Here is a 27366-nt window from a genome sequence, read left to right on the forward strand (position 1 = left end):
CTTCTAAAAACAAAATAAAATGCATTCTTGACTTTCTCGATGTCGCCTTTGCCGGCATCCCCAATCGAGTATCAACCTGTGAAGCAAACAGCTGAAATAATATTTTCTCTTGCTGAAATATTCCTGTTTCTTCACCCAAGAGAACCATATGAACGTGGATAGGTTTTGCTCCACACATTATCGCTGCATTGTGTACATAATGTTCTGTCTCATTGGGAATTTTGACGACAAAAAAAAACAGATTCCTAATTATTTGAGCTGCATCACCGCGGACGTCATCTTTAGATGGAGGGTGGGGCGGCTTCTTTTATTTTGGAGATGACGCGAGGCGGCGCAGTGCCCGCCTCTTCCGGTTCGTGTCACGGCTAACTTGACCATATTTAGCTGGCTTGTGGCGAAGGAAGCCCCGCATACTTCATCTGTCAGCCCGGTGCCTCCGAACTCTTCTTCCCACGGATACTTGGGGGACTTGACAGCCGGATTGTTTTCGCCACTACCGCCGGGCTCGGAGCTGCTGAAACGACGCCGTCTGGGAAACAACTTTTACGTGTTTTGTTTGGTTTTAGTCCCTAATTGTAACCGACCGTGGTCGCTAGCTGACCGGCTAACGTTAGCCGCCACTAATGTGTGTGTGTGACGCGACGTTAGGCTAATAGGCTAAGACTAATTACGGTTAAAACAAATCCAGTTAAAACTTGGTTTGGACTCGCTGACATGGCTGCCGTGACGTCCTGACAGCCGCTCCGTCCGAACCGGACACTTTTTTACAAGCCGAGCTAGCTCGCTGGCTGGCTGGCTAGCTCCGCTCCACGCAGAGGCGCCGCTCTCGCTTGCTGGCTGTCCGTGGTGAGTGGACCGAGCTCGGGACGCGTCCGTGCGCTACCGCCCGCTGAAAGAGGGGCCTGCGTCTTGACGGATACCGGCGAGGCCGGGGGGGAGCCCTGCCGCTCCGCGGGGGGACAGCCGAGGGAGACACCGGGCGGAAAGGAGGGAGACCAGACGTTTGACAACTGTGATCCGGGAAGTAATCCGGGCTGTGACCTCATGAATGGAAATCGGAACTACAGGTGAGCCTCACCTTCTCCTGCCTTTAGCCTGAAATGACGTGAACGTTTGCAGGGTCGAGGGGTCCGGGAGACTGGACGTCTTTGACGTTAGGAACCAGTTAGGAACCAGTTAGGAACCAAAGAGTATCTCCTGTGTGAACGAGTACATTTCCAGTAGCAGGGTGCTTCACACGGGGGTCCGTTTGCTCTGCTGGTACGGTTCCTTTGCCGGTTCCTTTGCTCCTGAAGGACGTCGGCAAACGGGTGTGAAAGCGTCACTTCAATCCAGATATGATTTCACATCAACATTTGCAATAAAAGGAGTGTTGTCGTTAGATTCAGCCCAGACCCCCCCCCCTTCTCTTTTCGCTCTTGTGTTCCACCCCACACCCACCACACACCTAGGAGTTTGTGACGACCGTGGCCCTTAATGGGCTGTGCTGCGTGTGAGTGTAACGGAAGCGTGCACGCAAGCGTGTGGCGGCCATCGCCAGACCTAAAGCTGACATCATCTGATCCTCCCCATCAAGCCCCCATGACTCCCGTTCTTCGGTCTAAACGCCCCCCAGTGAAGCAGGAGGTGTTTTCCCTGTAACCAAGCTCCTTTAGCACTGAATACACGTTGAATATACGTGTGTGTGTGTGTGTGTGCGTCTCGGATCAGACGTCTTCTACCAAGATGGATCACTTTAAGTGCTCCTTGAATTCAGTGACATCCATTTTCATACGCCAGCACCGTGCACGCTGACGTCGCACGATGGAGCCGGTCATGCTAGCAAACCTCACATGGATGGCCAGCGTGTCCGCTCCATGACCCGACCCACACGTCTTCCTGTGATGGCATCTACTGCATATGGACACCAGGAACGCCTCAGGACGCCCCTGGGAAGGACTGTCCTGGATGTCATGCTAGCATATATAGCATATATAGCATATATAGCATATATAGCATATATAGCATATATAGCATATGATGCCCATATCATCCTTACACCAAGGATGGGAAACCCCAGGAGGACCATCCTGGAACTGGCCCAGCAAAGATGGGCAAATGCCTCATGCTGGGGTGAGATTTGAGTTGGGAGGTGAAATTTACCCCCCCCCCCCCCCTCTTGTTCCCCAGCCTGGGCTTCCCTGTCCTGGCATCAGTGGGAACATGCGTCCACTTCATTTGCAGTCTCTCCATAACGCTCCCTTCATTCAGTCCGCTGACAATAGACCACCCCCAACCGCCCATGACCCCGCCCACTGCCCACTGGAGTCTGGTTTGGATGGATAACGTATCCCAGTAAGGCACCACTCCATGTTCCTCTCCATTTTGTTTTGTAAATTGACTATTTCCCCCCATTTTTGCTTTTTTGTTTGTTTGTTTTTTAGTTTTCTTGTTAAATATTTTCCAAAAGGGCCCCCAGACCGTAATTTGGACAGCCCTGATGTAAGCGATGACCAAGAAGAGAAAGTATGATTACTGATTATGAAAGCAGTACTTGTCATTTTTGGAAGAAAAGCCCATCTTTCATGTAAATATAGTATATAATAAATAAATATAGTGTAAAGGTTTAGATCAGGGTTTCATGGGTTGCATGAGTGCTGCCGGCAGCAGAGAGCCGCGGTTCATGAATGGCCTGGCGTTGTGCAGCAGCGGAGTGTCCGGTCTGCTGTCTGGCATGCTGATATATCATATCATATCATATCATATTTTTGTCACGTCGCCATGACTCCCAGGGCGCCAGAAGCAGCACCCCTGAGACGCGGAGTCGGAGTACTACTGTGGGATCCATCCTTACCAGCCGTCCGTGTTTCTGACTGCCGCCATTGTGCTTCACCACTGAGCGCTCACTCTGTTCCCACAGCTCAAGCCTCGGAGGATTACCAACACAACAGCTGTGTGTGTGTGTGTGTGTGTGTGTGTGTGTGTGTGTGCACTGGTGAACAGTGTGTGTGTGTGATCAGAAGGCCCATCGGGTGCCAGTCTTGTGTCTCACTGTCCCCGTGGACAGGACGCAGTGGCGGGTGGCAGTTTTCGCTTCTAGTTGGAGCAGTGTGGACCAGCCTTGGTCCATCATGTGAAGGTACTGAGGGAAATCTGGGCCATTGTTTACCTCCTACCGTGTACTGTACTGTACTGTACTGTACTGTACTGTACTGTACTGTACTGTACTGTGTATTGGCCAACATTGACTTGTGCCTCCATCGTGGGCTTAGTGAAAGAAAAGGAGAAAAAGATGGCGCCTTCCCTAACCTGGTACTTTTGCCTGGTTCCTGGTCCTGGGAACGTTCCACGTCTCCGTGGTGCATCTGGTCATACGAGCAGCAGAGGTGGGTTTGCGCGTGGTGATGTCGGGGTGCTTTGGGAGAAACATGACTGTTGTCAACGGCGCCCGCCCCCAGCCCACATGCCGAAGGCCACATCCCAATCCAGCGGCCGTGATGACTCACGCTGAATGGAAAGCAGCCTGGGTAGGAAGACTCCACGCGCGCCCACCGGCACCGCCCCTCCCCGCACCCTCCTCACGGGCGGCATAGCCACACCACCGCGGCTGGGAAGAAAGCCCACCGAGACGGCCGCTTGCATCCCGGCCATCCGGGTTAGATCTGCGTCCAAATGGAATTACGTGCAGCTTCAATGGCGGCTTAGCGGGGCATCCGTCCGCCTCCTGCTGCTGTGTCAGGTCCGCCTCAAGTCCTTGACAGAAGGCCCCGAGGGAAGGACCATAACTAAGCTTTTCATGCACGCAGGAATTCCAGACTTCCCTCGCTATGTGTTGTATTTGTTCCAGTGAGGCCCTGCAGGGACCCTGGCAGGACCCCCGGCAGGGCCCCCGGCAGGGCCCCCGGCCTCTTACCTTAGTCACTCTGCTTTTGGAACCGCCCCTCAGCGTCCCCCACACGTGAGTCAAATCAGTGGTGAATCACGTTTGACTCTGGTGGAGTCAGAAGAAGCAGCAGACCCGTGTTGCACAGGGGCGTGGTGGAAGGTGAGATGGGGGGGGGGGGCAGCCGTAAATGGCTGCATTGTCCCCCTCACCACCCTGACCTTTGCACTCTCACCACGGTCACGCTCGCTATCCTTCTCAAGGTCAGCGTGAAGGTGAAAACAACGCGTCTCCGTTTGCCTCATAAATACCGGGGACCACCCACGAGGTTGGCTCCACGAGACCAGGTGAGATGTCACCATGGAAGGTACAGCGCTGCTTGGTTAGCGTCCTGAATCTGTTCTAGAAGATCCGACTCCAAACCCAAGCAGACTTTCCCAACGCATCTCCTTCAGGCACCCAAAAATGCTTTGCTAGCATCTTTTTCCCTCTTAAGTCCTAGGTTAGCTTGCATGGCCGCCGTGTGTGCACCAGGATGAGAGCAGTTGAGGAACCCTGATTGCGTTCTTCTTGGGGTTATTTCTTCATCCTTTTTACTGTGAGGCTGACCTTGGATGACCTTGGATGACAGCCCATTTGTCGCCCTCCTCAGGAGCCGTTGGGGCCCAGTCCCTGTTCTCCATGCCTCGACGGCCTGGCTATGGCACCATGGGCAAGCCCATCAAGCTGCTGGCCAACTGCTTCCAGGTGGAGATCCCCAAGATGGACGTCTACCTCTACGAGGTGGACATCAAGCCTGACAAGTGTCCCCGGCGAGTCAACAGGTAGCGTGCGAGCCTCGGCGACTGCTTTTCCCGATGTGACGCTGGCTGGTTGTTCCTACAGGGAGGTGGTGGACTCCATGGTGCAGCACTTCAAGGTCACCATCTTTGGGGATCGCAGGCCGGTCTACGATGGCAAGAGGAGCCTGTACACGGCCAACCCTCTGCCTGTGGCGCCCACGGGGGTAAAGTCATCCCGTCTGCGTGGCTTTGTCAAACCTGTCGGGACTAAAGCGTTTCCTTCTCAGCACTTCCTGCCGTTAGAGCTGACCCGGGGAACCGTGATGTTGTATGATGTTTGCATCCAGCATATTTATTTATATTTATTCATATTTCTCTCCACGCTGTCACCAGATTGTCCTGTTTGACTTACTTCCTGTTCTTACCTTCTCTCTTCTGATCCTCCATGATCGCCTTTATTCCTGTAAAATTGGGACTTTTCTTCTTAGAATATGAAATAGATTTCTGAATATTGTGCTTTTATTCTTGTAAAAGGACAGCTGTCCGTTTTGTAGACATTTGGAACTAAGACGTAACGTTCTTCTCGTCCTGATGACTTCATTCTCCTGACGCTTGTTCTTCTAAAATGTCTGCTGCTTGTCCCTTTTCCTCTCTGCTCTCTTGTCAAATGCGGTGTCTTGGGCCCCCTCAGGTGGACCTGGACGTCACTCTGCCGGGGGAGGGCGGCAAAGACCGGCCCTTCAAGGTTTCCATCAAGTTTGTGTCCCTGGTCAGCTGGCACATGCTGCACGAGGTGCTGACGGGCCGCAGCGTGGCCGAGCCCCTGGAGCTGGACAAGCCCATCAGCACCAACCCCGTGCACGCGGTGGACGTGGTGCTGCGACACCTGCCCTCCATGAAGTGAGTATGCGCCCTCGCCGTCACGCGCCGCACTTCCTCGTTATCCACCAATCAACAGATTGAAATGCCAATAAACACCGCCAACGTTGGGCGCCACCTCGGAGAGTGGATGGAAGCTAGGCGCGTCAGCTTGGTTTCACATGCTAGCGTGGTTGGGCGTGCGACTCGGGCTGGAGGAGCATGTCAGCACCAGCGTACAGGACAGCAGGCAGCTTTTATTCTGGTACCCACACCCAGGACATCAAAATAAAAGCGTTGTCTGTGTTTAATATATGCTTAATATATGCTAGGGTCCATATCGCCCAAGCCTCGTATGGAACATCTACTAAATATCGAAGTATCTTTCATTTTCCACGCCTGTGGACCCCCCCCCCCCCCCCCCCCCCCCCCCCCGATCAAAAGGATAGGCAGACCTCCAGGTGACGGAACAGGAAGCAGACGTGTAGTAAACACCGCCTGTCCCCCCTGATATCAATATCAGTATCAACCCTCCCCCATCCTGGCGGAAATCAAAGCCGGCTGGAATGGGACGTGATGGGGTCCATCCAGGCCCTCTCCCGAAGTACGCATCATCTTCTCTAGCGCCATGGAGCTCACTGCTGCCTCACGGGAAAGCATGATGACAACGCTTATCTTGCATTTCTTCTCATCACTCTGACACGCACACGCACACGCACACGCACGTGCACGTCAGGGAGCAGCCAGCGCCACCTACAGGTGCTCTCATGTTAGGGTCATTGCCATCCATCCTAGGGACATACTGGATGTCCTCAGTGCCCCAGTGGGCCCTGGCTGCAGCCCGGAGAGATGGGAGATATCATTATTATGATGATGATTTATTTATGATTATTATTATTCATTATTATCATCCCCCCAAGCTCACTTTCCAACAATGACGACTCTATTTACTTCACTTTCTCATATTGGCGTTCATAAAAACGATGTTTCTAAGTTTTTATCTTAATATTGAGACTTATTTTAGTCAAAATTAGTCTTTTTTAAAAATTAATTAATTTATTTTATTTATGTAATTTTTTTGTATTTCTTTTTTTCTTCTGCTGGTTTAAACTTGCCACCCAATCCAACGTTCTTTCCATAAATGTTCCTCTGGTAAGCATACCTCAATACTCAGCTGACTGACCATCCACCCTCATCCCTACCAGGTACACGCCGGTGGGACGCTCCTTCTTCTCGGCCCCGGAAGGCTACGACCACCCCCTGGGCGGAGGGAGGGAGGTGTGGTTTGGCTTCCACCAGTCCGTGCGCCCCGCCATGTGGAAGATGATGCTCAACATTGACGGTAAGCGTGTGGTGTGAGCGGCGGCTTGGGGGCCGTGTGCCAACGTGTGCCGCCGTGTGCCGCCGTGTGCCGCCGTGTGCCGCCGTGTGCCGCCGTGTGCCGCCGTGTGCCAACGTGTGCCAACGTGTGCCAACGTGTGCCGTTTGCCCCCGCAGTGTCGGCCACCGCCTTCTACAAGGCCCAGCCCGTCATCCAGTTCATGTGCGAAGTGCTGGACATCCACAACATCGACGAGCAGCCCCGCCCCCTGACCGACTCCCACCGGGTCAAATTCACCAAAGAAATCAAAGGTACAACCAGCAAGCCAATGAGTGTCTGTCCTTGAACCAAGGCTTTGACCCCCCCCCCCCTGCCCCCTCGTCCCAGGTTTAAAGGTGGAGGTGACGCACTGTGGAACCATGCGCAGGAAGTACCGTGTCTGCAACGTCACCCGCAGACCCGCCAGCCATCAAACGTGAGTCAGCGGGTGGGGCGGTCATTGTGGGGGCGGGTGAGGCAGACCAGATGTGGAGTCATGCAGCATTAGTCATCCTGGAGTGAAGCTGACCTCAAGTGTTGTCATCTTCAGTAGTTGGCCTCCTTGCCTTTTCATCTTCTCATGACTGGGGTCAACACAAGCCACGGCCCCCTGCTGGCTCCATGTTGCATTTCACATTCACGACAATTGGAATAAAAAGGATCAGACTCTCTTCAATTGCCGTTGTCCTCTCACCACACGATCCAAGTTGAAGCCTACACATGGCTGGCGTGCTTACTAAACACGTGGAGCTGATCATCCATGATGATGAAGAATGGCATCCCTGCGTCTTCCTCACTCCCCTCTCTGCGGCTGTAGGAGACATCTGATGGGTGAGGTGAGGCGAGGCGCTCTACTCATTCAGCCTTCTCCGCAGGTTCCCTCTGCAGCTGGAGAACGGCCAGACGGTGGAGCGTACCGTAGCCCAGTACTTCAGGGAGAAGTACAGCCTGCAGCTCAAGTACCCGCATCTGCCCTGCCTGCAGGTGGGCCAGGAGCAGAAGCACACCTACCTCCCCCTAGAGGTAAGATCTGGGCCACGCCCAAGCACGGGGAGGAGAACGTACGGCGTCTTCAACCTGGTCTGCTGGCAGGTGTGCAACATCGTAGCCGGGCAGCGATGCATCAAGAAGCTGACGGATAATCAGACCTCCACCATGATCAAGGCCACCGCTCGCTCTGCACCCGACAGGCAAGAAGAGATCAGCCGGCTGGTGAGTTGTCTGCTGGGGGCCGTCCTCGGCTGCTCGTCCTTCCTTCCCTCCCTCCTTCCTTCCTTCCTTCCTTCCACACAACTCAGCCTCCGCTCTCTTCTCTCCCCAAGGTGCGCAGCGCCAACTACGACGCCGACCCTTTTGTCCAGGAGTTCCAGTTCAAAGTGCGCGACGAGATGGCTCACGTGACGGGGCGAGTGCTGCCCGCCCCCATGCTGCAATACGGCGGCAGGGTGAGCACAGAGCACTTTATGGTACCCTTCTTTTAAATCACAGCCATTCTGTCTGTCTGTCTGTCTGTCTGTCTGTCTGTCTGCCTGTCTGCCTGTCTGTCTGCCTGTCTCCCTGCCTTCCCTCTCACCCACCACGCCCCCCCTCCATCCAGCATGCTGGTCTGCTCTGCCATGGCGGCCGCCATCTTCAAGTATTCCTCCACTATTTCCCTCGTGTCTGCTCTACTCTGTAAATACTGGAGACACGCTAGTTTGGGGGTGTGGCTACGCAGGCCTGCCCGCTCTACTCTGCCCCGCCTCCTCTCTAGGCAACACATCCATGCTACATGCTACTTCTAGTATGATTATGGTAGCACCTTAGCATTTCTTCATCATCTTGACATCTACTGCTGCATGTTGCTCGCTAGCACAGGTGGAAAGCTTATTTATTTTCCTCACCATACGTATGTATGCTCTATAGACTATCTATGTGTGTATGTTCATGTTCCTCACCATACGTATGTATGCTCTATAGACTATCTATGTGTGTGTGTTCATGTTCCTCACCATATGTATGTATGCTCTATAGACTATCTATGTGTGTGTGTTCATGTTCCTCACCATACGTATGTATGCTCTATAGACTATCTATGTGTGTATGTTCATGTTCCTCACCATACGTATGTATGCTCTATAGACTATCTATGTGTGTATGTTCATGTTCCTCACCATACGTATGTATGCTCTATAGACTATCTATGTGTGTGTATGTTCATGTTCCTCACCATACGTATGTATGCTCTATAGACTATCTATGTGTGTGTATGTTCATGTTCCTCACCATACGTATGTATGCTCTATAGACTATCTATGTGTGTATGTTCATGTTCCTCACCATACGTATGTATGCTCTATAGACTATCTATGTGTGTGTATGTTCATGTTCCTCACCATACGTATGTATGCTCTATAGACTATCTATGTGTGTGTATGTTCATGTTCCTCACCATACGTATGTATGCTCTATAGACTATCTATGTGTGTGTATGTTCGTGTTCCTCACCATACGTATGTATGCTCTATAGACTATCTATGTGTGTATGTTCATGTTCCTCACCATACGTATGTATGCTCTATAGACTATCTATGTGTGTATGTTCATGTTCCTCACCATACGTATGTATGCTCTATAGACTATCTATGTGTATGTTCATGTTCCTCACCATACGTATGTATGCTCTATAGACTATGTGTGTATGTTCATGTTCCTCACCATACGTATGTATGCTCTATAGACTATCTATGTGTGTATGTTCATGTTCCTCACCATACGTATGTATGCTCTATAGACTATCTATGTGTGTGTATGTTCGTGTTAGATTCCAACTTATCTTCTCTGACTATTTTGACTTTATTCCAGTAAAGAGTCTGATTTAGTCATTTTCCTGCTTTTGTCCAAGTCTATATTCAGAGGTGGGCGGGCCAATAATAGGGGCTGTCAGTCAGGGCGGCCTATGGGGTGGAAGCATGAGTGTCATATCTATTGAGGTGATGACCAGACTGTGCAGTGAGACTGCAATGTTGTTGCAGAATCGCACCGTAGCCACGCCCAGTCACGGCGTGTGGGACATGCGGGGCAAGCAGTTCCACACGGGGGTGGAGATCAAGATGTGGGCCATCGCCTGCTTCGCCACGCAGCGCCAGTGTCGAGAGGAGATCCTCAAGTGAGATGATCTGCTGGTGTTTTACTCCCTTGTTCGTCATGCCGTGTGCCCCCCCCCCCCCCAGGAACATACTGCTGCTATATAGTGATGATGCTAAACAGTAACCACTGACCTCTACACTTCCACGTCATCGGTATCCACCCCCCGGTGTGGTGCACCAGCACGCACACGCTTGCCAAGGACCGTCGCTTTCTACCAACGCTTGTCTCCTCCTCGTGTAGGGGTTTCACTGACCAGCTTCGGAAGATCTCCAAGGACGCCGGCATGCCCATCCAGGGCCAGCCGTGCTTCTGTAAGTACGCCCAGGGGGCCGACAGCGTGGAGCCCATGTTCAGGCACCTGAAGAACACCTACGCTGGGCTGCAGCTCATCATCGTCATCCTGCCTGGGAAAACCCCCGTCTACGGTGAGACTTGGTCTTTTCCATCACCCAGAAGGCCATTTTGTTTTAAACATCATCCAAAAATAGTCCAAACATGAAGACACAAAAGTCATATTCTCATGGAACAAAGTCAATTCCTCCATGGATGTTTTGAAGAAAAATGTCATTGTAGATGCATAAAGCTAAAATAATAACGTTTATTTGGGTTCATATGTAATATTGGGGAAATTAGATTGGTAACTTGGTCATCCTGTTGATGAGAATAAAGTCGTATGATGAGCAGATGAAAGTTATGAAATAGCAGGTATGGTCAAACAGCTCTAATTTCATGAGAATAAAGTCCAAATATCAAGAGGGAATATTTACAAAAAAATGAGAACAAAAATATCGCGTTTGTAGTGAAGTTTTGAAATATTGAATAAAAAATACTTTCAATAAGTTGTAATATTTGGCAAAACGGACAAAAGAAATAAAGTAGTTCTTCAGGCATATGTAATATTATAGGAATAAAGTATATATTACCAGAAGAAAATGGATAAAATGACCCAAATATACAAAAATATGAAAAATGGGGGAGCAAAGTGAGGTTGATCTGAAAAGTTTCATGCCACGCTGAGATGCCTTGAAATATCCCGTTCATGACTTTCCCATAAAGTCAGGTTTATTTATTTGCTATCAGTAGAAGTTAGCATAAGGAAGCTGAGTAACGCTGGTCCTCATCCTTGGTTGCCCCCATCTGCCCTTTGTAGCCGAGGTGAAGCGTGTGGGCGACACGCTGCTGGGCATGGCCACGCAGTGCGTCCAGGTGAAGAACGTGGTGAAGACGTCTCCTCAGACCCTGTCCAACCTCTGCCTCAAGATCAACGTGAAGCTGGGAGGCATCAACAACATCCTGGTGCCGCACCAACGGTACGCCACGGCTCCTCGTGCCGTCACACGCTCACATGCTCGCTCACGTCGGCTGCGTGCGACTCACGTCTCCTGTGACTCCGCAGACCAACCGTGTTTCAGCAGCCAGTCATCTTCTTGGGAGCCGACGTTACACACCCGCCTGCCGGAGATGGAAAGAAACCCTCCATTGCTGCGGTGAGTCCTCCTTTAGTCCACCTGACGACTGGAGATCTTGGTCACTTCCCTAATGTCGGCACCCTGACTTGTCCTTGGTGGTGGACACGTCAGTCATGTCGTCACCTTGACTTGTCCTTGGTGGTGGACACGTCAGTCATGTCGTCACCTTGACTTGTCCTTGGTGGTGGACACGTCAGTCATGTCGGCACCTTGACGAGTCCTTGGTGGTGGACACGTCAGTCATGTCGGCACCTTGACGTGTCCTTGGTGGTCACAGTGGCCAAACGTCTTGTCCCTTTCCCTCATGCTTTTTCCTCACACAGGTGGTGGGAAGCATGGACGCCCACCCCAGCAGGTACTGTGCCACCGTACGGGTCCAGAGGCCCAGGCAAGAAGTGATCCAGGATCTGGCCTCCATGGTGCGCGAGCTGCTCATCCAGTTCTACAAGTCCACACGTTACAAGCCCACCAGGATCATCTTCTACAGGGATGGAGTGTCTGAAGGCCAGTTCAGACAGGTAGGTTCCCAGGTTTGTTCCCCAGGCTATCATTGGATGCGTGTTTTTTGCGATGGCTGCGGCGTTCTCAGGTGTTTGGCTTCTTCTTCAGGTGCTGTATTACGAGCTGCTGGCCATCCGTGAGGCCTGTATCAGCCTGGAGAAGGAGTACCAGCCAGGCATCACCTACATAGTTGTGCAAAAACGCCACCACACACGCCTGTTCTGCGCCGACCGTAACGAGCGAGTAGGTTGAGCGATGTTCTTCGCCATGCTGTCAGTCCGTCACGCATCCTTAATAACCGCCCGGCGTTGACCTGTGGTGGCCAGTCAGCGCAGGTCATTGCACGTCAATGGATGCAGGCATTAGGGCCCCGGTGCCGGCCAAAGAGCTGCGGAGTGGCACTCAAGGCCCCCGGAGCCTTTGTTCAGGGCTTGTAAGCTTTCAACCGCATTAGGGTTTGAATGGCGGACGTGGAAGTGCTCGTGAGTCACTGAGTGCTCCAACTAGTCCAAGCACGTACTTACTCGACTCTGCAAGCGTACGAGCACGCTCAATAGAGATGTTTTTATTTGGTCTAATGGACGGCATTGGACCAAAGCACCTGACCTCTACTCTTTGTCAGGTCGGACGCAGCGGAAACATTCCTGCTGGTACCACCGTGGATACGGACATCACGCATCCTTACGAGTTTGACTTTTACCTCTGCAGTCATGCTGGAATCCAGGTAAGCACGGATGTGCACCACATGGGGTCCACGAGAACCAGGCCAGATTTCACCTTGATGGCTTGAAGTCGGCGTGAAGCCAAACGCAATAGAAGCGCTCGGCGATCAGGGTGGGGTGCGTCCATCATCCCCGATTTGCTCCTCCTGTCTCGCAGGGCACCAGCCGCCCCTCCCACTACCACGTGCTGTGGGATGACAATTGCTTCACGGCCGACGAGTTCCAGCTGCTCACCTACCAGCTGTGCCACACCTACGTACGCTGCACCCGCTCCGTGTCCATCCCCGCCCCCGCCTACTACGCCCACCTGGTGGCCTTCCGCGCCCGCTACCACCTGGTGGACAAGGAGCACGACAGGTGAGACGTCAGCCCTTCTCCTCCTCATCTTCCATGAGGGCACGTGGGCGGACGCAGACAATATTTGAGTACATAGAACCCGCTTTAAATGACCCGGGTTCTTAAGTCAGCAGTAAGTCGGGTCCCGTGGTGTGGATGCTTCCTCTATGGTCCATAGTCTGGATGAAGGGGGACCGCCTGCACACATCAGGCTGCCGTTACCCGAGTACTGCTCACTGAAAACAGAAACATGCGGTCTTTCACCCCCCCTTCACCCCTGGGGTAACCTGGGTTTTGTGTTCAAAGTCGCTACCAGAAGTTTCATTATCATCTTTGTGGCACTCCTCTCTCTCCACCCTGCAGCGCCGAGGGCAGCCACGTGTCCGGTCAGAGTAACGGTCGAGACCCGCAGGCGCTGGCCAAAGCTGTTCAGATTCACCACGACACCCTGAGGACCATGTACTTCGCATGAGCTGCAAGATGCCTCCCTCCGCCTTTTCCATCCTACACACACACACACACACACGCACACACACACACACACACACACACACACACGGCCATGCAAGGATGGCTTGCCAGTCAAAGTCCTCATACACATGCAAGTACCCCCCCATACACACACGCCTCGCCAATCCAGACCGACACTGTGCAGAGGGCAGCAGGGAAGAGCCCCCCACCCCCCCACACTGGATTGAGGATGCAAATGCTGCTTTCACCTAAAAGACAACTCAGCACTAATATGCAACAACCAGCCAACGACGTGGACCTTCTCTCCATTCTTAGCAGGCCCCCGTTCCTTCCTGCTTGGGGTCCTTTTTAGCTGAGTTCTACACATACCCCCCACCCTCACCCCACCCTCACCCCACCCCACCCAGGTGTTCTACCAGTCTGCCCCCCTGCCATCAGCAGCACTTTCACATTCTCACTTTGTCTTGGTGTGTTTTGTTTTTAGCGGAGGGAGCGGAGGGGAAGGGGGGCAGGGGGGCTCACACTTTGAAGATTAGGGTTTCATGTCCCCCCCAGACCCCCCCCCCCCCACCCCACCTGTTCCCTTCCACACTTTTCACAAGCCTGTGAAATAACCAGTTCCTTGAGCACACTGCCACCTGCTGGCTGCGAGGTGTAACGTTCTCCCTCACGTCAGATGCCTTGCTAGGTTTCCATCACCGCCATCTCTGGATTCCTTATTTAAAGTGCAACACTGTTTCTTCTGGATGATGTTCTCCTGCTTTTGTCTTGTAAAACTTTGGAAATATTCCCATGGAGGCTGGAGATGGACATCATGTCTCCACCCAGCGCTTTATTCCACCCTATGAAGGCTGGAGATGGACATCATGTCTCCATCCAGCTTTGTATTCCACCCTATGAAGGCTGGAGATGGACATCATGTCTCCATCCAGCTTTGTATTCCACCCTTTGAAGGTTGGAGATGGACATCATGTTTCCACCCAGCGCTTTATTCCACCCTATGAAGGCTGGAGATGGACATCATGTCTCCATCCAGCATTGTATTCCACCCCATGAAGGTTGGAGATGGACATCATGTCTCCATCCAGCATTGTATTCCACCCTATGAAGGTTGGAGATGGACATCATGTCTCCATCCAGCTTTGTATTCCACCCTATGAAGGTTGGAGATGGACATCATGTCCCACGTGTGCAATAATGGGCTGAAGGACGGGAAGAGCAAATAGTCACGGACACGTTTGATTGGTGAGGAGAAGCTTGCAGGCTGTGAGACGCTTTGGTCCAGTTTGGTGCAGGTGAGATGTTTGAAACTGGAGGGTGCTATTGTCCTGTGTGCTAAGGAACGCTGGTTTTTCCGGCAGCTTTCCGGCCGCTTTGGCCGTCAGGGGAGGAAGTATTGAAGTGCCTGGTGGATGGAAGCTTTCAGTGGTGGCTTCTCACGATGCTGGTGGAGTGGGTGAAACCAAGGAACGGAGCGGGGATGGAATCCCGGTGGAGTGGGTGTGTGTTTGTGGAGGTAGCTGCTAGCTGGGCTTGGACACAGCAGTCTGAAACAAAGCTGGTCAGATGTCTCCATAATAGTTTGAGTCGCTCACCTTAGTCCGAGCCGGCCGGGGTCCCAGACTAGGGGCGGGTCCACGTAGCCGGAATAAATCCAGATTGGCTTCGGAACTAAGAGTCAAGTGGCTGACCGATGTTGTTGTTCCTGGTTCAAATCCGTTTCTGGAACGCGGTCGTCAGTCGGCTCCTCTGAAGCTTTGGGGGGCGGGCGTGGGGGCGGCCGTGGGGGCGGGTGTTCCTTTTCCAAAGCCAAGTGCACTAAATGAGGCGTGTTTTCTGGTTGTGAATACAGGTGTGGTGCTACTACAACCCATGTAGAATCTCAGTTTTTCCGGAGACCGGTGGGCAGGTTAGAAAAGCAGGAAAGCCGAGGGAGGCCCCCCGTCGCCCCGGTGGGTGTCGGAAGGCCCCAATGCCGCTGTGCACGGCAGACGGCCCCCAGTACCCCGGTGAATGTGGGGAGGTCCCCGCTGTCCTGGTGGGCGTCGGCCGGCCCCCATCGCCCGGGTGAGGTGGTAAGGGTGTCCTGGGGGGTGCCTGGGGGGTGTTAACTGGATGTCCCTTATGACTCTATTGGGTTTTGGACAGCCCCCACCAAGTGTCCAGTGAGCTGTAATGTAGTCTTTTTGCCTCTAAGTGTAGTCTTTATAAAAAACCAAGCCAGATCAAAAGTATATTTGTATTTGAAAGTATGTAATAATGCACAGCAATTATTTTTGCTAACAGGAAGTGATTATTCTTAGTAATAAATGTCCTGTCGTGACTCGTGGATGAAGAACGCGTTTTTCTGATTGTCGCAATCGACTGTTGACGTGCGTCGCTGTAAATGGTCTCGTGTACGTTTGTGCGAGCAGTCGTGGAAACTCGTGACGTGTCTTGACTGTGGTACTGTTAGGGGGAGGGGCCGGGTTGGGGGGCCGGGGCGGACCGCGGCGGACCGCCACCCGCCTCCCAGCAAACCGCTACCACATGTCAAATGCTCCTTTTTATTGATGTTTGTTCAGAGAGTGAAAATACTCGGCCCCTGAATGTTTTTGTTCACCTGGTGCTGTACGCCGCCCCCCTCCGTGGGGGCAAGCGTTGTTGTAGGACTCCTTTCACGTTGAAGTAGGTACCATTCCTCTTTTTTTTTTTTTCTTTTTCCACCCCCCCATGCTGGCAGTAGCTACTTGACATGGCCCAACAGACCTGTGGGGGCGAGGGGGGTGGCTGAAGTGTACTGGTGGTCCTCGGGTTACAGATGAGTTCTGCACCAATAATAAGTCGCTCTCCTAGGGGCGGACCCTTTGTCTTTCAAGGCTGTCCGCCATTTTAATAGCGCCATTAGTTTGCCCACCTTCATTCATTTACGGGGCGGCGGTTACCCGAGCGCCGAAGCCCAAGGACCAGCGGTACTTGAGAGGACAACAGGGACGTTGGCTCGTTCTTTCATTCTTTTGGGCCTCGTGAGAATTTGGGTGGGTTCTTGTTGACGCCGGACTTGAATGTTCGGACTTGGCGCAACTCGTTCGGAAGCCACGCTGTCGGCCATGTTTACAGGCGTCCGGTTGCCAAGTGAGCAGCGGGGGAACCCGAAAGCAGGCGTCCAGGGACCTTTGGCCTTTTGCCCGCTTTTTGTAGAAACCTGAAGAAGTCTCCCTTTAAAGTGGAAGTGGAGGTGTATTCCACGGATAGCGTGGAAGCTAGTCAACTGGTGCAAGAAGTCCACGGAAAGTGCCTTTCCTCCTGATTCTTTTGTTTTTCCTTTGGATGCCACGCTTCGCACATCCAACAGGGTCCTGGACCCACCGGTGTCTTTGGCATCGGCGTTGGCGTGGGGCCGGGATTAGCACGACACAGCCTGTGAATGTCAATCACAGCACAGCACTTTAGAGACCGGCATTCTCACTCCAGACCCGGCCCACAGTTCTTGTTGGCGACTGTGGGATGGATCCACTACCCTGATGGGTTTCAGATGGCCCCCACCGCGCTGGCGACTGTACGACGGCCCCCCACTGCCCTGGTGGATATCAGTCAGATGGCCCCCGCTGGCCTTTTGGGTATGGGATGGTCCCCGCCACCCTGGGAACTGTACGACTGTCCCTACTACCCAGGTGTGGGTGTCTGAATGCCCCCGCTACCCTGGTCACGCTTTACTGTGATGAATGAGGGACTGCCCCCACTACCTTCATGAGCTGTGGACCTCCTCCAGTATCCTGGTGGGTGTCGAAGGCCCCCCACTACCTTAAGAGATTTCATGCCCCGGCGTAGGAGAAGGGCGGCTCCCCTGGTTCCGTAGCAGTCGTGGGCATTTGAACGTCAATGGTTGGAAGGGGACCTGAAAGGAGCGGTGTCCTTCCGCCACATCTTCTGGTCCCCGATGGAGGTGGGCGAGCACGCCCGCCCACCTCCTCCCCATCTTGAGCCAGTAGGGTTTAGACTGGAAGGGGGTCCTCTCCAGTCCAGGGGGTGTCAAGTCCTCGTTGTGTTTGATTAGCGGAAACATTGCACCTCACTTACCTTCTAATGCTGCATTGTTGCATCCTTCTACCACATCCAACTGCTTTTGTTATTATTATTATTATTATTGTTATTGTTATCAATGTTACCGCATGTAGTCATGCCTGATATTATTACAAATATTTTACACTCAAGTCATAAAAATGAAAAAAAATGTCTTAACAGTTCTGAGATTTTTTTGGAGATATTTTGTTGTCCTAAATGTTATTGAAATATATATCTATACAGTACATCTATATATATCTACATCTACATCATCTAGATCTAGATATATGTATACCAGGCCTATACGTATATGCACAATATTTCATGGCGGATTTATGGCTGGAGTTCTTAGCTCCTCCCCCTTCTATGTTGGCGCCTTATTCTCGTACAACGCAAGGGCCTTCCTCCTCGACTCCGACAGGCGGCCATGCTGGACGGCTAGCGGAGTGAAAGGCCTGCAAACTGGGGGGTTAGTGCCACGGCGTCGGTGTCATTCCACGCCAGCGTTACGCTAGTTCTTACGTCTCCTCGCCGCCCGGCCTTAAAGCAGCCAAAGGCCTCTTTTAGGCTTTTATTCTGGAAGGACGTTCATCCATCCTGCACCACTTTCACCTTAGCCAAGCAGAAAGGGCTTTTATTTTGCTAGCTTTGATCAAATCCCCTAAACGCACCACGGAAGTTTTTATACTCGTCTACTTTTCAAGCTGGCCCCTGTGGACGTGATGTCATTCGTCGGCGACGCGCTCGCTGGCGAATGACTGCGGCGTCGCCCGTCTGAAACGTTCACAGCAACAGCGGAGTGCCAGCTTTTTACAGCAGACGTAAAGGTGGTTGCCTACAGCCGTGGCCATTCATGCAAATGGTGATTATGGCGAATATTGCGTACTTTTGGTTTCTGAATCCTGACGGGCCAAGAAGTGGGAGGAGCCTCACCTGTGCCTGCATTATCGTTATCATCGATGGCCATATTATTAGGAACAGTTCGCCAGTCATCACCTTTACTAAAGATTGTACTTGTTTTTGTTTTGTTCTTTTTAATCTGAAATATGGTCACTGTTGTTCCAAAGTCTCTTTACCCCCCCCCCCCAATAAAAATGTCAGCATTCCAGTAAGGACTTTGAACCAAATATTGCAAAAGAGATTAGCATCCCGATGCTTGTCCGTCGCCAAGGAAACGCTGACTGACGATTTGGGATATGTGTTAGCAACGTAGCATCTCTGACGTCACTTAAGGGGGCTGGTGGGAGGGTGGGGGGGGGGGGGGGGGGCGTGGTTCACGTCTGCCTGGTCTTTTCTTTCTGGAACTTTCTTCTTGTCGGCCTTTGTTGTTGTTGGTGTTGCCTTTGCTTCTGGTTGAAGTGTACCTTTGGACTAACTTGCAATAAAATGCTTTGCTTTACTTTGGTAACCCCGACGTCTCTGTCCTGGTTGCTCAGTACAACACGGGCCACCCTCATCACAGCTCTCCTGAGTACCAGCTTCTTTTTACACTTGCATGAACGTCCAAGTGCTAAATCACAAATCCAATAGTTTCTCCATCAGGAATGACGATCATTTTATTGGGAATATGACTTATTGCTTTCCTGGTATCACGTGTTACTGTAAGACGTGTACTCCAATACACGTCCAATACACGTCCTGTGTACAAGACGAACAGGATGAAGTACGTTGCAGCGCCAGCACCGGGACAGCCGTACGACGCCGCCACATCCCCGGTCACTTCCTGTCCGGCCGTGCCCGTTTCCTCTTCCTCTTCCTCTGCCAGCAGCTTGTCGTTTTTTCAAAGACGCTCGTCCAAACGCTCGTGCTGCCTTCCTCCTCTCTTCCTCTTCCTCCTCACGGGAAACAGCAGCACAAAGTCATGTGACGTCACGCTCTATTGGCCACGTGCTGACCGACGCAGTAGTACTTACATATACTACATGGCGGGGTTATGGATATACACAGTACTGTACATAGAGGGTACTACATGGCGGGGTTATGGATATACACACTACTGTACATAGAGGGTACTACATGCCGGGGTTATGGATATACACAGTACTGTACATAGAGGGTACTACATGGCGGGGTTATGGATATACACAGTACTGTACATAGAGGGTACTACATGCCGGGGTTATGGATATACACACTACTGTACATAGAGGGTACTACATGCCGGGGTTATGGATATACACAGTACTGTACATAGAGGGTACTACATGCTGGGGTTATGAATATACACACTACTGTACATAGAGGGTACTACATGCCGGGGTTATGGATATACACACTACTGTACATAGAGGGTACTACATGGCGGGGTTATGAATATACACAGTACTGTACATAGAGGGTACTACATGGCGAGGTTATGTATATACACAGTACTGTACATAGAGGGTATTACATGCCGGGGTTATGGATATACACAGTACTGTACATAGAGGGTACTACATGCCGGGGTTATGGATATACACAGTACTGTACATAGAGGGTACTACATGGCGAGGTTATGTATATACACAGTACTGTACATAGAGGGTACTACATGGCGGGGTTATGAATATACACAGTACTGTACATAGAGGGTACTACATGGCGGGGTTATGAATATACACAGTACTGTACATAGAGGGTACTACATGGCGGGGTTATGAATATACACAGTACTGTACATAGAAGGTACTACATGCCGGGGTTATGTATATACACAGTACTGTACATAGAGGGTACTACATGGCGGGGTTATGGATATACACAGTACTGTACATAGAGGGTACTACATGGCGTGGTATAGCGTACCTCCACACTAGAAAGGCCACGCCTCCTCCAACAATCTGCAGGAGAAACAAGCAGATCAGCGCCAGCGTGGTCCCGCTGATGGCGCCCGTTTCACACGGTGCTGCAGAAAAGGTCAAAGGTCACAGTGGCCGCATGTACCACATACAGTATGCAAGGGTTGTAGTAGTACACGGAATGTGGGGGTTCTCCGCAAACAGACCACATGAAGCAAAGAATGACGGGGCTCAGCAGGGAGGGCGCCGGCGTTCCGTGCTGGACGAGAGCGCCACCCTGTGGAGGCGGCGGCGGCGGCGGCGGAGGCGGCGGCGGCGGAGGCGGCGGCGGCGGCGGCGGCGGAGGCCTCACCTGCCGTGTAGGTAGCGGCGCTGTAGCCCAGCCGGTTGCTGACGATGCAGGTGAAGTGTCCGCACAGCGGCGCCTTGGTGACCACCAGCGTGCTCCCGTCCTCGGAGACCGCCCCCACGGCGGGGGTGACGGCGGCCCGCTCGTGCAGCCAGCTGAAGTGAGGCTCCGTCCCCCACGCCTCGCCGCACACCAGCGCCGAGTGCGACGCGTTGATGCTGACCGTCACGTGGTGCACGGCCTCTGCGCCAAGGTCAAAGGTCAACAAGGTTCCACATCTCTACCAAATATCACTTAGGAAAGAAAGATTTTTATTTGACATTTTTTACTCAAATTCCACTAAACCACCGATTATTGATTTATTATTGATCATTATCGTTCAGATTTGGCTGTATGTGAACATCAACAAATATATTTTATCAATACATTTCAAACAGGAAATGAATTATCGATACAAGATTAATAAACGGACAACAACAATAAGAGCGAGAATACGTCAACGCGTCCAGGAAGTCACGAGATGAACGGCGCGTGCGCCTCACCGTATTCCCTGACGACGCATCGGGCCGTGCTGGTCGCCCCCTCGTGGTCGGTGACGGTAACGGCGTAGACGCCCCCGTCCGCTCTGCCGTAGCCGCTCAGGTGGAGGACGCTCTCGTGGCCTTCCACGCTGGCGCGCACGTTGGCCCTCGCGCCCGTGCACCGGGAGCTCCCCCCCGGGCACGCCGCCAGCCTCACCCTTCCTTCGGGGGCGCCGCTCTCTGGCTCCCGCTCCCAGGCGACCTCTGCCACCGCTTCCAGGGGGCCGTACTCCACGCGTGCGCGGAGCAGGAGGGCGGAGCCCGGGATGACGTAGACGGGACCCTCGTTGGAGATGTGCACGGACACGCACCGGACGGCGTCGAGAGCTGCACGCGCACACGCAAACACTTCCTGTCAGTGTTCTTCGGGAACGTTGACTTTTGCACGTACGACATCTTAACACAATGAGGAGTAGTGAAAGTGCCCCCCCCACCCCCCCGCCATGAAAAGACAATAAGTGCTGAATTAATCACTTACACGAGAACAACAGCAGTGCGGTGACCCCCCAACACAGGAAGTCCATGACCCCGCCTGCTGGGGACACACACACACACACTACAAATATACACCACTACTGCACTACTACTAGTACTACTAGTACTACTAGTACTGATACCTACAGTAGTCCTATCAGGACAAGTATTGTTTAAAGAATTGTTGTAACCGTTCATCATATGAATAATGATCATATATCATAATTATGAAAGACCCACCTGTAGACGCAGCCTTGCAATACTCGCTTTCGCCACCGAGCGGCAGCAGCGGTGGGAGGAGCCTCTTGAGACGCGCTTCCTCTACGGGAGAAGCAGCGCCGTATGAGGCCGTCAAACAATGTCACGTTACAGACGCCAATGCGGACACATTGTTTATTATTTCATTTTCAGTTTCAGGTATGAATTATGCGCTTATGTATATTTGTATATTAGTAACGGCGCTGCATTCCATTTCAGTTATGTGTTGAATATTGACTGGTTCTTAATGGCATGGGAAGCTAATGTTAGCCGCTAACGGCACGCCATTTTGGATGAGGTCCTCCACTCTGTATGGTTTATGATTTGATGATTGATGGAACTGTCCATCTAGTAATGTACACGACTGCAGGTCTAAGTCCTAGGTTAGCTAGCAGGCTACTTCCTGCAAGCAGCTGGAAGGGAAATGGTAGCATTTAGCATTTTGGTTTATCCACGTTTATCCTCATTGGCAGCACAGGCAGACGTGTGGCGGCCTCAAAAGGACGCCGGTTTCTGTCGGAACACGACGAGACGTGAGCCACCGCCCCAAGTCCGGGGGGGGGGGGGGGGCCCAATGCTAACCAGCGTGTGTGAGTGTGGTTCTCCATGCTTGGCTGGAAAGGTGAGGCCAGAGGAGGGTTATAGTATAGTGTAGTATAGCATAGCATAGTATAACATAGTATAGTATAGTATAGTATAGCATAGCATAGTACAGCATAGTATAGCATAGCATAGTATAGTATAGTATAGCATAGCATAGTACAGCATAGTAGAGAAGTGTACTTAGAAGGTGGTAGGAATCCAACATGGTGGATATTTACGTATCATGGATGAATCCCCGATAAAGGAGGAGGAAAAGACAAGGAGTCATGGAATGTGGAGGAATGTGGAGGAGCGTGTGCTGCGCTAGCATAGCAACGTAGGACGTGTAGTTCCTGCTCACAAAGCAAACATGACCTCTGACCCCCCGGGCGGTGTACATAGGGTGAAGATAAAGACACAAAGTGAAAGCAAAAGAACCAAAGCGGGTACCGGTCTGGCCGTCAAGTGAAAGAAGCTGGAAATCACCCACCGTCCCCAAGGTCACCCCGCGTGCCCAAGGTCAACAGCTTCCCGACCCGCTGTGCTTGCGTCCTAAAGGTCAAAGTGCAGCCCGGGAGTGAAGACGTGCTTCCCAAGAGGAGCCGAAAGTCTTCTGTTGGCTCCAAACGGCACCAGGATTGTTTTGGTCCCGGTGGACTCCGCCCCCTTTTCCTCTTCCTCTGGACTCCCTTGGCAGCGCCACGCTCTGCATTCACTACAAATGGCAACTCCTCATTCTCCTCTTTCTCCTCATGCTGCTCCAGTGGTGGAGGATTCCTGTCCTTTCTTTCCTCTTCCCCTTTTTCCCTTCACATACTTCCCATATCCAAAATATACCACGTTATTTGGCTTTTGGTTCTCCCAATATTAGCATACTTGGAATGTTGAGCTACCCACTTAACCCTCTAACCCCTTAACCCTCTAACCCCTTAACCCTTACCCCAACCCCATCCCCTTACCCCAACCCCAACCCCAACCCCATCCCCATCCCCATCCCCATCCCCATCCCCACCCCCACCCCCTTACTCCTAACCCCCTAAAGAAAGCCATCCTTTCCTTTCCACTTTCTCATGTACTCCTCATCATTTCCCAGCCATGGCTGATGAGGTGTTTATTTCGCCAACCAGACAGGCAGGCCTTTACAGTGTGATGTATGTCAGGGGAAGTGAACCAGCAACCTTCCTAAGAGCTGTGGCTTATGCAGCATGGTACATCCTGCTGCATTTCCTGACATTCTTGGGCAGGAAACCAGAGACAATGGAGAAGGTCTTGGTACTCCGCCTTGCCCAGCAAGCACACCGGCTCCCTGGCCCGCATGGATGGGGGACCACCGGACCCGGACCGCCGTCATTGCCATCCATCTATCATCCATCCATCCATTCATCTATATCCATCCATCTATATCCATCCATCTATATCCATCTATCATCCATCCATCCATTCATCTATATCCATCCATCTATATCCATCCATCTATATCCATCTATCATCCATCCATCCATCCATCCATTTTCTATGCCCTCATAGGAGTGTATGGAGGACCAAAACTGCCCAAATAATAAATAAATAAATAAAAGTGCAAATAAAAACAAAAATGAAAAAAAAATCAAAAAATTAAATACAAAAAAAATAATATAAATGGAAATAAAAACAAAAATAAAAAATATATACATAAATAAATAAATAAAAGCAAAAATAAATACAAAAATAAAAAACAAGATTCAAAAATTAAAAATAAATACAAAAATAAATGTAGAAATAAATACAAAAATAAATATATAAATAAAATTACATATCAATAAATAAATAAAAGCACTCTGCTCTCATATGTATTTATTTCATGCAGCAGACAATGTCAGCTTGAAATGCAGAAGGAAAAACTATTCAAATGAGGGGGCGGTCCTAAGTGTGTCTTGGCTTGAACTGTTCGCCTATTGGTTGATCGACATGTGAGTGCGACAATCGACTAGGTATGCCTGCAACGGCCACAGCAAGAGGAAGTCACCACACCACTCTCAATGGCGGGAAATATGGCTGCAATCTCCAGCTCGGACACCGACTTCCTGGTGGAGCCCGCCATTGTTGTCCCGGTAAATGTATACTTTTCTCCCTGTATACTTCCTCTTGCTGTGGCTGTTTGCAGGCATACCTAGTCGATTTTCGCACTCACATGTCGATCAACCAATAGGCGAACAGTTCAAGCCAAGACACACTTAGGACCGCCCCCTCATTTGAATAGTTTTTCCTTCTGCATTTCAAGCTGACATTGTCTGCTGCATGAAATAAATACATATGAGAGCAGGGTGCTTTTATTTATTTATTGATATGTCATTCTATTTATTTTTGTATTTATTTCTACATTTATTTTTGTATTTTTTTAAATTTTTGAATCTTGTTTTTTATTTTTGTATTTATTTTTGCTTTTATATTTTATATATTTATTTATTTATTTATTATGTTGGCAGTTTTGGTCCTCCATAGGAGTGGTCTACATGATCCACATGAAAAGAAGGACTAATCCCGGTCAGACTGATCAGCGTTAGCAGGAATGAACCAGCAGGGGGTGCTGTTACACAGGCTGACACCTTCATGTTTGTATGACATTACAATCACCTTCATGGTAGCTTGGCAGGTAGGTAGCTAGGTAGCAAGGTAGCATGGTTGGTGGGTGGGTAGGTAGGTTGGTAGATGGGTGGGTAGGTACCTACCTAGGTTGGTAGGTAGGTCCATACTTGAATCATCCCCAGGTGTACGACAGTGAACAATATGAAACTGGGCTCGGAAGTCGTCCATGTCCCATCATAATAGGCGTGTTAAGTAGCTGCAAAGCGGAGGTGGGAAGTGAGGGCGCTGGCCCTTTAAGACAACAGGCGTGTTCAGTAGCTGCAAAGCAGAGGTGGGAAGTGAGGGCGCTGGCCCTTTAAGACAACAGGTGTGTTCAGTAGCTGCAAAGCGGAGGTGGGAAGTGAGGGCGCTGGCCCTTTAAGACAACAGGTGTACGGAAGTGAAGCTCATTAGCTGGCAAACAGATTGTGAGCATGTACCAAAATGTCCCTGAAGACACCAAATGTGGGTAAGTTGATGAGAAAGGATTGTTATGACAGACAGGAGCCACTTGATGATATGATATGTTTGGATGACGTGGGACAGGAAGTGACTGTCCTACGTTGCGTGTGAACGCGTGCCATGCAGACCCACGGCAGCTGATTTTGCTTCTCGATGTCCAACGTTGTCCACAGGGCGTCCTGACTGGCGACATGAGACAGCTTGTGTCCTTTTTCATCAGCCTCGCTCTGACAGGTAAACACCCCCCCCCCCCCCCCCCCCCCCCCCCCCCCCCCAGTCAGCTAGTTTGTCTAGGCGGCCCAGTGAGACCAGCTGAGGTATCCCAACATGTCCGTAGACCAGAACCAACAAGTCAAACCACAAAGTTCCTTCCTGGCGTTGGCGTTCCCTCCTAAAACCAGCGGGACCGCATTCCCGGCTTGATGCCTTCAAGGCCTCCTCTCGGGCTCGTACGTCTTAGTTCTGGCCCATGACAACCCGAGAGGCCATCGTCTGGACCGGTTCAAACATTTGTTTGCATTCTTAGCGGAATCCTCCGTCATTCATTGGTTGATGTGATCCTGGTGATTGGCCTCATAGTCACATGGTATTTCTACCCACGTCCTGGTACTTCTCTTCGCACTGCATTCTATGTGTACATAGTACATGTGTATTTACAGTATCTTTACAGTACATGTAGCATACAGCTTATGTACATTTGATGTACATAAGTACAGTCGGTGTAATAAACTGTGTGCTACATGTACTGTAAAGATATTATATAAAGCTGTAAAACTTATGTACACTGACAGTACACCAAATGTACATAAGATGTATGCTACATGTACTGTAAAGATACTGTATATTTTATACTACTACTATGGACTATACTACTACTATGGACTATGGTACTATGGACTATAGTACTATGTACTATGGACTATGGTACTATGGACTATATACTATGGACTATGGACTATACTACTACTATGGACTATACTACTACTATGGACTATGGTACTATGGACTATAGTACTATGGACTATATACTATGGACTATACTTCTACTATGGACTATGGTACTATGGACTATAGTACTATGGACTATATACTATGGACTATGGACTATACTTCTACTATGGACTATGGTACTATGGACTATAGTACTATGGACTATATACTATGGACTATACTTCTACTATGGACTATGTACTAAGGACTATAGTACTATGGACTATAGTACTATGGACTATACTTCTACTTATGGCCTTTATACTATGGACTATACTACTATGGACTATACTACTAAATTTTACGACTATACTACTTCCATGGACTATACTACTTCCATGGACTATACTTCTACTATAGACTATAGTACTATGGGCTATACTACTACTATGGACTATACTCTACTATGGACTATATACTATGGACTATACTTCTACAATGGACTATATACTATGGACTATACTACTACTACTATGGACTACATACTACTACTATGGACTATAAATTATTGTGGACTATACTACTATGGACTATACTACTACTATGGACTACATACTACTACTATGGACTATAAATTATTGTGGACTATACTACTATGGACTATACTACTCCTATGGACTATACTACTACTATGGACTATACTACTACGGGCTATGGACAATACTACTATGACGATACTACCACTATGGACTATACTACCATGGACTAAACTACTACTATGGGCTATGGACTATACTACTATGACTATACTA

General features: G+C 50.6%; 3 protein-coding genes across 9 annotated transcripts in view; 2 read left to right on the forward strand and 1 right to left on the reverse strand.

Moving 5' to 3' along the window:
- The first annotated feature begins 347 nt into the window (after positions 1–347).
- On the forward strand, positions 348–18796 carry LOC131136899 (protein argonaute-3). Of its 5 annotated transcripts, XR_009131829.1 has the most exons (20): positions 348–1067; positions 4515–4686; positions 4748–4868; positions 5336–5544; positions 6708–6844; positions 7000–7134; positions 7211–7298; positions 7738–7885; positions 7955–8074; positions 8185–8328; positions 9877–10010; positions 10232–10416; positions 11142–11301; positions 11388–11478; positions 11784–11990; positions 12070–12204; positions 12584–12685; positions 12841–13040; positions 13383–14548; positions 14653–18796. XR_009131829.1 is itself a non-coding variant. In XM_058084236.1 (19 exons), the coding sequence occupies exons 1-19, from the start codon at positions 1049–1051 to the stop codon at positions 13489–13491; spliced, it is 2616 nt and encodes an 871-aa protein (XP_057940219.1). In that variant the 5' UTR covers positions 348–1048; the 3' UTR covers positions 13492–18796. The 5 variants fall into 5 exon arrangements, 4 of the variants coding, with proteins under 4 accessions (XP_057940219.1, XP_057940221.1, XP_057940220.1 ...); XM_058084236.1 differs by having other exon boundaries at positions 13383–18796; XM_058084238.1 differs by having other exon boundaries at positions 8185–8307; positions 13383–18796.
- A 19-nt stretch (positions 18797–18815) lies between these two features.
- Positions 18816–23509, reverse strand: si:dkeyp-97a10.2 (uncharacterized). Its single transcript, XM_058084049.1, has 8 exons — positions 23499–23509; positions 23049–23365; positions 21959–22039; positions 21723–21776; positions 21206–21571; positions 20667–20906; positions 20322–20421; positions 18816–19369 (listed from the first exon to the last, which is right to left on the reverse strand). The coding sequence occupies exons 1-8, from the start codon at positions 23507–23509 to the stop codon at positions 19315–19317; spliced, it is 1224 nt and encodes a 407-aa protein (XP_057940032.1). The 3' UTR covers positions 18816–19314.
- Positions 23510–24918: 1409 nt separating this feature from the next.
- Positions 24919–27366, forward strand: part of si:dkeyp-97a10.3 (trithorax group protein osa) — a 38092-nt gene continuing 35644 nt past the window's right edge. The window contains exons 1-2 of one of the 3 annotated variants that reach the window (XM_058083613.1): positions 24919–25631; positions 25709–25858. In XM_058083613.1, the coding sequence (XP_057939596.1) occupies positions 25607–25631; positions 25709–25858 (175 nt within the window). In that variant the 5' untranslated portion in view covers positions 24919–25606. The remainder of the gene's footprint in view (positions 25632–25708; positions 25859–27366) is intronic. The other 2 variants (XM_058083614.1, XM_058083615.1) reach the window with 2 other exon arrangements.

The sequence above is a fragment of the Doryrhamphus excisus genome, chromosome 10 (genome assembly GCF_030265055.1).
Source record: "Doryrhamphus excisus isolate RoL2022-K1 chromosome 10, RoL_Dexc_1.0, whole genome shotgun sequence".
In the NCBI taxonomy this organism is placed as follows: domain Eukaryota; kingdom Metazoa; phylum Chordata; class Actinopteri; order Syngnathiformes; family Syngnathidae; genus Doryrhamphus; species Doryrhamphus excisus.

Bases quoted from the DNA above. Each gene is read 5' to 3' on its own strand.
- si:dkeyp-97a10.2 (XM_058084049.1), bottom strand. The intron at 20,907-21,205 runs GTGAGGCGCACG...ACCTTGGCGCAG, and splicing joins ATGCGTCGTCAGGGAATACG to AGGCCGTGCACCACGTGACG. The intron at 20,422-20,666 runs GTGAGGCCTCCG...CCTTTTCTGCAG, and splicing joins CGCCGCTACCTACACGGCAG to CACCGTGTGAAACGGGCGCC.
- LOC131136899 (XM_058084236.1), top strand. The intron at 8,329-9,876 runs GTACCCTTCTTT...ATGTTGTTGCAG, and splicing joins TGAGCACAGAGCACTTTATG to AATCGCACCGTAGCCACGCC. The intron at 13,041-13,382 runs GTGAGACGTCAG...TCCACCCTGCAG, and splicing joins GTGGACAAGGAGCACGACAG to CGCCGAGGGCAGCCACGTGT.